The sequence below is a fragment of the Lonchura striata genome, chromosome 27, assembly GCF_046129695.1.
Source record: "Lonchura striata isolate bLonStr1 chromosome 27, bLonStr1.mat, whole genome shotgun sequence".
NCBI lineage: Eukaryota > Metazoa > Chordata > Aves > Passeriformes > Estrildidae > Lonchura > Lonchura striata.
In genome coordinates this window covers 6018852-6028678 of record NC_134629.1, presented here as the reverse complement: position 1 = coordinate 6028678, position 9827 = coordinate 6018852, and the positions used below count along the sequence as shown (strand labels likewise).

General features: G+C 69.3%; 1 protein-coding gene across 1 annotated transcript; it reads right to left on the bottom strand.

The window, feature by feature from the left end:
• Window positions 1-4610: 4610 nt before the first annotated feature.
• Window positions 4611-7862, bottom strand: DHH (desert hedgehog signaling molecule). Its single transcript, XM_021548285.2, has 3 exons — window positions 7551-7862; window positions 5859-6120; window positions 4611-5278 (listed from the first exon to the last, which is right to left on the bottom strand). Exons 1-3 carry the CDS (start codon window positions 7860-7862, stop codon window positions 4611-4613), a joined length of 1242 nt encoding a protein of 413 aa, XP_021403960.1.
• Between the last annotated feature and the right edge of the window lie 1965 nt (window positions 7863-9827).

Here is a 9827-nt window from a genome sequence, read left to right as displayed (position 1 = left end):
CGCCGCCGCGCTGGGTCCTAGGGGGGGAGCCGCGGGCCGGGGGGCGCCGCCGCCGCTCCCGCACTACTTTGGGCGGCGGGGGCTGCGGGCGGAGGGAGACGGTGCGCGGCGGGCGGGCGCTGCGGCCGCGGCGGGGGGGGCGCGGGGGGTGTGACGGCGCGCGCGCGGCCGCAGCGCACGCTGCCGGGCGGGGCGGGGGGAGATCCCTCCGCCGCGCTTAACCCCGGCGGCGCCGGGGCGGGAGCGCACGTGGGCACCGAGGGGGCGGGGCCGGCGGCGCGAGGCTCCGCCCCCCACCGGCACCGGGGCAGCCCCGAGGATGGAGCGAGGGAAGCCTCCCGGACCGCGATGGCCACGGGGGTTAGAGGAAGGAAGGGATGGTGGGCTCCGGGATGGGGTCCCCCCGAGCAGCCGGCGGCAGCGAGATCGCCCACCGTACACCGGGACGGTGTCTCCGTTATCAGCCGCTGTGTCCAGTCCCGGGGTTCCCCGTAGCAGGCGCCGAAACAAGTCCCGGTGTATCCGGAAACAGCTGCTGTGTCCGGTGCCGGTGTCTCTGGAGTAGCGGCTGTACCGGTCCTGGAATCCCCGGTAGCAGCCGCCGAGCCCGGTCATGGAGTCCCCGGTAGCAGCCGCCATGCCCGGTTCTGGGGTCCCCGGTAGCAGCCGCTGAGCCCGGTCCTAGTCCCCGCTCACGGCCACCGCGTGCTGCTGCTGAGCCACGGTCCTGCACCACGCGCGCCCGGTTCCGGTATCCCCGGAGCAGCCGGTCCTGCTCCCCATCGCACGGGCACCCCCACGCGCCCTACCCCAGACCCGGAGGGGTACACCGGGCCGGTACCCCCCGTGTGGGGCCCCATCAGCCCCGTCGGACCCTGAACCCCCCCCCGGGATTCCCCTGCCTTGGGGAGGGGGGTCAGACCCAGGGCCCCCGGGAGCCCAAGCCCCCAGACCCAGAGATCTGGGTGGTTATTGAGGGGCTGCATCCCCCCCGAGCCCCCGGGCTGCCCTAGCCTGGCCCCAGCACCCCAATAGCACTTCGCGCCCCCCAGCAGCTCCTGCTCCTCTTTACCACCATAATTGGGCAATTAGCAACAATTAGCCCGACTGGGTGGAGATAAGCCACAAGGGGAACCGCAGCCAGAGCTCCCCCCACGATGCTCACAAAACTGAAGTTCTCAGGGAGGAAAAAATGGGGGGGGGGACAGAGCTGAAGGATCCCCCCAGGGGTCCCAGTGAGGCTCTTGGGGTACTCAGTCCCATGAGGAGGGGGCTCATGGGAGCACATCCAGGCTTGGAGGGACCCCTGTGCTGGAGCACATCCAGGGGTGTTGGAGGGGGCCTCACACTCTCCCCAACAAGGAACAACTCCCCCAGTCCAGGGGTTTCCAGACAAAACAAAGTTTAATTGTTTCAGCCACGACTCCCACGGGTCCAGCCCCACACCGGCAACAACACCCGCATTCAGCCCCGGCTGCCGGAGCAGGAACGGCCCCGACCTGTCCTTGTGCATGTGGGGGGACAGCCGTGATGAGCTGGGGGGCTCCCCAGAACCCCCAGCCTGCTCCCAGCCCCCTGGGAGCCCCAGAGCCTGTGCAAAGTGAGGGGTCCCCAAGTGAGGGGTCCCCAACCACAGCAGCACCACGTGGATTCCCCAAAACTGCTGCTGTGGTCTGGGCGAGGGCCCTGGGGAAGGGTCTGCCCCACGCCGGGGATCACATCAGCCTGGTGGATCTGCCAGAGGAATTGTCGATCTCCTCCGTGAGCTTCATGAAGATCCCCACGGTCACCTGAGGATGAGGGGACATCAGTGCCAGCACGGCGGGGCTCTGTGCCCCAGACGTGGCTCTCCTTGGCTGAGGACTCGAGGAAAATGGCCCCTGAGGGCTCCGCCAGCTACTTCCCTCCAGCTGTCCTCACTTCCCAGCTGGGGACACAGCAGGGCACAGGCAGGATGTGCTCACACACTCTCGTGGGACCCCAGAATGCCCCAGGGTCTGCTCTGCCTTGTTGCCCACCAGCACCATGGGCACAGGGCCCAGACCACCTTGGGACCCCCTCCCTGGGAGGGACAGCCCCTAGCGTGCCTTCCCCAGCTCTCATACAGCTTCTTGTGGAGGGTTTGACTACCTGGGAGCTGTGGGGACAAGGGGACATCCAGGCACTTCATCCCACCAAGGTGTCCTCCCTGTCCCAGGTCACTCATTCCCGAGCCTGAGGGTTCCTCAGGGAATGTCACCGAGTAGACCAGGATGGAGCCATGGATATTGATGATAAAGGAGGGTGGCAGGACTCATCCTGGTGGGGGAGATGGGGGACAAAACCGGTGGGAGGGGTGGCTGGGAGGCCAGCAGCCCCACGACCCCCCCAGACACCCCAAACTGCCCCTGCATTGCCTGCCGAGATGCAGATGGAACTCCTCCTTGCCCACCACCACCATCTTGTAGGCTGCAAGGGTGGCACCAGGTCTGGGGGCTGTCTGGGACCCCTGAATTCTCCTCTCAAGGCTCAGAACTACATCCACCTCATTCCAGGGGCACCTCAGCCCCCAGCGCAAGGTTTTGGGGCACAATGCACCCTCCAAAGAAGTGGGAACACGTCTGTTCTCATCACCTGGGGTCCCACAGGGGGATCAGGAAGAGAGACCCCGGGCAGGCAGCCCCCCACCCACCCACCCGGGACTTACTGCTTTCCACCGTGGGCTCATAGCCCACCACGAATTGATGGGGCCAGGGAGGTTTTTACTGGGTGGGGGGGAAACAAGGCCGGGTGGTCCCGGCATCACGCCGGGGCAGAGCACGGAGAGACGGGAACCCCTCCCGGAGAGGCTCCAGGTGATGAACACATCCCCAAAGCCCCACCTGAAATGGGAACCCACCGTGCTGAGCCCCTCCGGTGCACCCGCCGTCCCCGGTAACCCCCAGTGGAGCAGCCCCGCTCTGTCGCAACCCCCAGACAGGGACCCCCGGAGGGCAGGGCCGCTCCCCCCGGAGCGCAGGACACCCCCAGGCCGGGACCCCCGGTTCGGCGGCCGAGGACGGGAACTTGGCGGCGGCGGCGCGGCGCGGGCGGGCGCGGCAAACAGCGCAATAAACCGCGCGCCGTGCCGGGGGCGGGGCCGCCGCCACTACACCGGCGGCCGCACGTGACCACAACACCGCCCGCGCGCTCCCATTGGCTGCGCCGAGTGGAGGGGGCGGGGCTAAGGAGCCGCGCAGGCGCGTTGGGCGGAGGGGAATCTCCATTCATGAAAAAGGGAGGGAAGGGCCGCGGCCACGTGGTGGGCGCGCATCTGAACGGGAACGGGGGGAGGGGACCGAGAGTCCCGGTGCTGACCCCCCCATCACCCCCCCCCACAGCCTGTCCGGGCCCGGAGACACCCGGGAACACCCACAGCTCCCAAGCCACTCCTGCTCCCCGAGATCCTCATTGCTGCCCCCCCCCCAACACCAGGACCCTCAGGGCCCCAGGGATATTTTAGGATGTTTGACCCCTGCCCCAGGGACCCCCAGCCTCTCGTGATGCCCGATTCAAGCCTCAGGGACCCCCAGCCTGGCAATACCCCAATTTCCTGCAGTGCCCAACCGCAGCCCAGGGACCCACACTCCCCTTAGGGTACCCCAGTCGCTGGGAGCTGCATTTCTATTCCCCTCACCAGAAGCTGAGTCACGAGGTTGTCTCCATATAGCCAAAATTTGGAGAGGAAAGTGAGTTTTTTGCACGTCTGGGGGTCAGAAAGGCCAGGGGGAACTGGGCTCCCTACTCCAGCACCAGGGACCCCAAAAGCCCCAGGATGTCAAACCCCCAGGGATCCCCTGGGATGGTCAACTCCAGCCCCTCCAGACTCCCCAGCCGCAGCTCCAACAGGGCCATAGACTTTCTTTATTTTCCCAAACAATTAAATAGTAGTATTTCTTTTGTTTTTTAAACTAAGTGGTTAAAAGCAGGCTGCCTGCTGCCCCATGGGGTGAGCCCCGCTGCCAGGGCAGGCAGGCATGGGTGCCATTTATATTACCATTTATAAATAGAAAAATAAAACTCTCAAGCAGGGCGGGTTAGCGGTTAGCATGGTTAGAGTTGGACCTGGCATGGGGTGCCCGTGCCCGTGGCAGACACCCGGTGCCCACAGATCCAACCACCCTGTGGTGCAGGGAGAGGGACACTGTGGGTGACAGGGACAGACCCAGAGCAGGGGGACGGGCAGAAAATCCTGCCAAGTGCTCAGTGTTGGGGTGTTTTTGGCATCCCCACAGCTGCAGGACAGGATCTGGTGCTGCCTGGCTGTGGCTTGACAGGCACCAACCCCAGCCCCGGTGCAGTGGTTAATAAAGCAATAAATACCAGGGGGGTCTGGGCATGGGGACCCAGCCATGGGGGGCTTTAGGCCACAGGACAGGGCTGAGCCAGACCCCTGGGCCACCCCGTGCCACCCCGTCCCATACCCACCACGCCGTGCCCCGGGGCAGTGCTGAGCCCCAACCTCCCCACAGCGCCGGGGGTGCCCCTGTCCCTCCTCCCTGGCTCCAGGGGGTGCCCAGGGCTGGAGCCCCCTGCGTGGCATCCGGCGTGTGGCATTGCCTGCCGTGCGGTCACCGGGGGGGCAGGGACCCCTACACCTGCAGGGCCTCACGGCCCAGCACGCCCCCGGCCAGCCGGTAGAGCAGGCGGGAGTACCAGTGCATGCCCACCGCGGGCACGGTCCCGTTGCCCGCCTCGGGGTGCGCCGGCAGCAGCGAGAGGAGCCCGTGGAAGAGGCGGAGCGGGGCGAAAGCCCGGTGGGCCCAGCGGTGGCTCTCCAGAACGGCGTAGCAGGACGCCAGCACGCCATTCACCAGCAAGGTGCCGTGGGAGGTGAGGGGAGCAAAGACCCCCACGCCGTCCTCCCGAGAGACCCTCAGCACCCGCGTGGGGCGCAGCCCCTGCCCGCCGGCCCCGTGGGCCAGCACGGCGTCGCCCGGGCGCACGCGGCGGGCGAAGATGGGCAGGAAGGCGGCGGAGCCGTTGGCCGCCCCGCGGGCCGCAAACACCAGGTGGGACGGGGTGAGGAGCAGCCGGCGCGCCGGGCTGGCCGTCTCGATGGCCACGAAGGAGGCGCGCTGGCCCAGGTCCCGGTCGAGGAAGAGCAGCACCTCAGTGGGCACCAGGCGCCCGCCCGGCTCGGCGCCCAGCACCCAGTCGCCCTGGCGCAGGTCAGCCAGGCCCCGCGGCTCGCCGCTCTCCAGCGTCACGGTGGCGTGGCCGGGAAAGCAGCCACCGGTGCGGACGGCCAGCGAGTTCTCTGGGAGGAAGGAGAAAGTTATGGGTGTCCCCACTGGTCACCTCCACCGGGCCACCACCTCCAGAGGGGAAACGGCAAGCCCCGGACCCCCAAACCACCCCCGGAACAAAGCGGGTATTTTGCAAAGCTGCCCCAGTTCCTGCGTGCAGCTCCTGAATGCTGCAGAGCCCCTTTGTCCACCCTGCACTGACGCCCTTTGTTCCGGGCTCCAACGGTGACATTTATGGCCATTTTCACTTTCTGTCAATTGTCACTTCTGGACTGGATGGGAACTGCTGGCTGGAACAGAAGGCTGTGGGGTTGTGGGGCTGGAGGCTGCAGGGCTGGGGCTGCACTGCTATTCCCCTCACCAGGAGCTGAGCCACAAGGTTGTCTCCATCTGGCCAAAATTTGGAGGGGAAAGTGAGGTTTTTGCTTATCAGGGGGCCAGGTAGACCAGGGGGAGCTGGGCTGGGGCCAGATACCAACCAGAACAATAATCCCACATGGATCCAGGATGTCAAGGGGAGCAGCACATGGGCTGGGATGTTTGTGGGGATGGCAGCCCCCTGCCCTGGTGGCAGCCCCTTCCGTGTGGTACCTGCTTTGACGGAGACGTGGATGTGCGCCTTGGACTCGTAGTAGACCCAGTCGAAGCCGGCCTCCACGGCCAGGCGTGCCAGCATGCCGTACTTGTGGCGGTCGCGGTCGGACGTGGTGATGTCCAGCGCCCGGCCCTCGTAGTGCAGAGAGTCGGGGAGGTGGTGCCCATCCTCATCCCAACCCTCCGTCACCCGCAGCTTCACCCCCGGCCACATGTTCATCACCGCGATGGCCAGCGAGTTCACACGCTCCTTGCAGCGCTGTGGGGACACCGGTGTCACCCTCCCCACGACAGGCAGGGACGGACAGACACCCGGTCTGCAAAGGGAGCCCAAAGGGGCTGTGCAGGGGCAGATGCGGTGTCCCCCCAGGGTGCAGAGAGGGTCATGGCCCCGCTGCCTGGATGCAGGTTGAACTTTAATGTGCCCCGGGGTCCCGTGGAGAAGCTGCTCCACGGGCAGCCAGGCAGAACAGGCAAGGGAGCGGGACGGGCACCGGGACGGTGTCACCTTCCCCGCGGCCACGGCCGTGACTGATTAACCTGGCGCGGGGGCTGTGAGGCAGAGCTGGGGGCAGCTGACCCTGAACCAGCCCCGAGTCTGGGCTGACGGGGAGACCAGGGCGTCCCAGGCGGTTCCGGGGTCCCTCTCCCCATTGCCATGGGGTGCAGAAGCTCGGGGCTACCTCTGTCCCCCCGCCGCAGCCGCTGAGGTCACAGCGTCCCTCAGTGCCCCAGTGCCTTCCCCCCGTCCCCCGTTCAACAAAGCGGCTCCCGGGAGCGCGGGGCCGCGGGGGCGGGAGTGCGGGGCGCGGGCCCGGGGCGGCCGTGCCGGGGGGGCAGGAATGCGCTCGGCCCGGCCCGGCCCGGCCCGGCCACAATAGGCGCCTTCCAGCCCGGAGCTGACCTCAGGCCCCGGGAATGCCGCCGCGGCCACAAAGGACCCTTTCAGCCACCCGCACCCCGGACCGGCTCCGCGCCCGCGGCTCCGCCGGGCCCCGCCGCACCGGCCCCGCCGCCTCCGCCGTCCCGGCTCGCGGGAGCTGCCGGCGCCGCCTGGACCACTCGCAGCATCCCCCGTCGCCATGGCGACCGCGGGGCCGCCCCTCGCCATGGCAACCGTGAGCATCCCGACGGGCGCGCGGCGCGTCCCGGGCTCCCGCCGCCCCGGATTTCCCCCGAGCAGAGGGGTACCGGGACCGCCCCCCCCGTGCTCTCCTTGGGGCGGGGGCGCGGCGGCGCTGAGGCAGTGGAGCCGCCGGTACCTCGTGCCCCCGGTGCGGTCCCGTTAATCCCCGACGGTCCCGAATGCACAACGCGACGGGACCGCCTCGTCCCGGGGCTCCGGTGCTGCCGCGCCGCTGCCAAGGGCCGTGGAAGAGAGCGGGGCACCGGGGCGAGGTACCGCGCGGCCCCGGCAGGGACCCTGCGCCCCGGGAGGCTCCGTGCTCTCCGGGAGGGTCGGTGCCACTCGGGAGGATCCGTGAGCCCCGGGATGATCGGTGCTCCCTGGAGAGGATCGGTGGCGCCCGGGAAAGCTCTGTGAGCCCCTGAGCGCGTCGGTGCCGACTGAGAAAGGTCCGTGAGCCCTGCCGAGGGTCGCTGTGATCCCGCCCATCCTCCCGCCGCCCCCGCCGCCCCCGCGCCCCCGGGAGCGAGGCCGGACCGGGCCGGGCCGGGCGCAGCCCCCACCTCGGTCATGAGCCGGTCCGCCCCCGTGTTCTCCTCGTCCTTGAAGATGATGTCGGGGTTGTAGTTGGGCACCAGGTCCCTGAAGCGCTCCGAGCCCCGCAGCACTTTGCCCTCCGCCTTCCCGCTCGCCCCCAGCGTCTGCTCGGGCACGTTGGGCACGAACTGCTTGTAGAGCAGAGGCGAAAGCTGCCGCCGCCCCAGCCGCCGCCGCCCCACCGGGCCCCGACCCGGGCCGCAGCCCAGCACCGGCGCGGCCAGCAGGCAGGCGGCGAGCCCGAGCAGGACGAGGGCGAGCGGCGTCCACCGGGGCATCCCGCCCGCCGGGCTCCGCTGCCTCCGCGGGTCCCGCTCAGTCGCCGGGGGCACGGGCGGCTGGGGCGGGCATGGTCCCGGTGTGGTGGCCCCGGGGCTTTTAGATGGTCGCGGTGCCAGGGGCGGGTCGGCGCCGTTTCCTTCTCACACCCACGGTCCCGTCGCTGCTGCGGGATCCGTGGCCACTCGGGACGACTGACCACCCCCCCGTACCCCCCCCCCCCCCCCGCCGGTGCCGCCACCCACTCGGAGCGCCGCCGGTTGCGCGCCCACGGTATCAGCACCCCCTCGCCTGCACCCCGGGCCGGGGAAGTCCCCGACACAGCCCCAGCCTTAGGGAAAGCCCTCGCAGAACGGCGTCCCAGCACCGGGCACCGGCACCCAGCTCCGGGCACTGCCCTGGCACTGGGAACCCGGTTGCTAAGGCTGCCCCGGGACCGGCACCGGGATCTGACTCCGCGTCCCAGTCGTGCTCCCCCTTCCCTAAATCCTGCGCTCTGCTGCCGCCTCCTCTGCACGGTCCCCGCACTGCGCTCCGGTACCGGAACCCCCCCTTATCCCATCCGAACACCGCGATTCTGGTACTGGGACCTCTCCTGTCACCGCCTGTTCGGACCGGGGACCCCTCTTTCCCAGTCCCGGTCCTTCTTCTCCTCCCGCTCTCCCTTGCACCGAGGACCCTCGTTATTCTAAGGCTGTGCCGCCGGTGTCCGCACCTGCTCCGTCCCCTTGGCACAGCCCCGCTCCCGGGACCCGCTCCCTGGCACTACCCCGCTCCCCTCTGTTCGGTCCGACCCACGGTCCCGGTCCCCGTTCCTGGCCCAGCCCCCGGTACCGGCTGCCTTGGGTGCTGGCCGGCACCGTGCGCCGCCCTCAGCCGCCCGGGCCGGGCTGCCCCCGCCGTGGCCGCTCGGCTCCGGCGCTGGGCAGCCCCGTCGGGCCCCGCCTCGGACCCGGCCCCCGGGAGCGGCGGCAGCGGCGGCCACATCCCCCGGGGCCGCCCCCGCCGGGCTGCCCTGCCCCGGCCGGCCCCTCCGCGCCCCGGGACCGGGGCACCCCCGGGCCGGGACCGGGCTCCGCCGGGGGCCCAGGTACCACCGGGGATGGGGCCGGGCTGCTCCGGGAGTGGCACCGGGCTCCAGCAGTGACATGGGCGCCTCCAGGAGCGGGGCACCCCGTGGCACCGGCACCGGGACCGTGTCCCCGCCGCTGCACCCCAGAGCTCCCGGCAAAGCACCCAAGGGCTCTGCGGGCCCCGGCGAGGGCGGGAGGCGGCAGCGGAGCAGGGGAAGTTTGGGAGTGGGTCGGGGGGGGTCCCGGCCCCCCCACAGCTTCCCCGCAGCCCCGGTGCCAGCCCGGAGTGAGTGGGAGGGGAGCCGGTCGCGGGGAAATCGCGGGCACCGATGGCCTCATTTCCTGCAATATAAACCAGGTTTCCTGCGCTTCCTGCTCGGCCCCAGCCGAGGGAGGGGGCGAGGGGGGGCCTGGGCCCCCCAGCCCCGCCATGGAGGGGCGGGGGGCGGCCTGGCTCGGCCCCAGCCCGGGCAGGATGGGTGGGAGCCGGTTCCCGGGGCAGTTTCCGCTCCGGCTGCACGACCCTCCGTCCCAGGAGGTGAAGCCTCTGCTTTGCCCCTCACTTGGGTAGCTCTGCCCATACCCCAAAGCCTCCCGGAGCCCCCCAACACCGCCGGGGTCCCTCAGCCCAGCCCGGGCAGCGAGCTGCCCTCGCTTGTGGCCCTGCCTGGAAGAAGCTCGTTAACCCCAGCCAGGAAGAGGGTTAATTATGGCCTCATAGGGGCCATAAGGAGGGGCAGGACTGTGATCCCCCCCAAGGCAGGGACACTCCACCCCTGCCCCCTTCCTATTCAGCCCTGCCCTCGGGAGGAATAAAACCTCCAGATTCAAGCATTTTGATATAAAAACCAGTCACTATTTATTTCCCAAACAAGTTCTGTTGTAACAGAG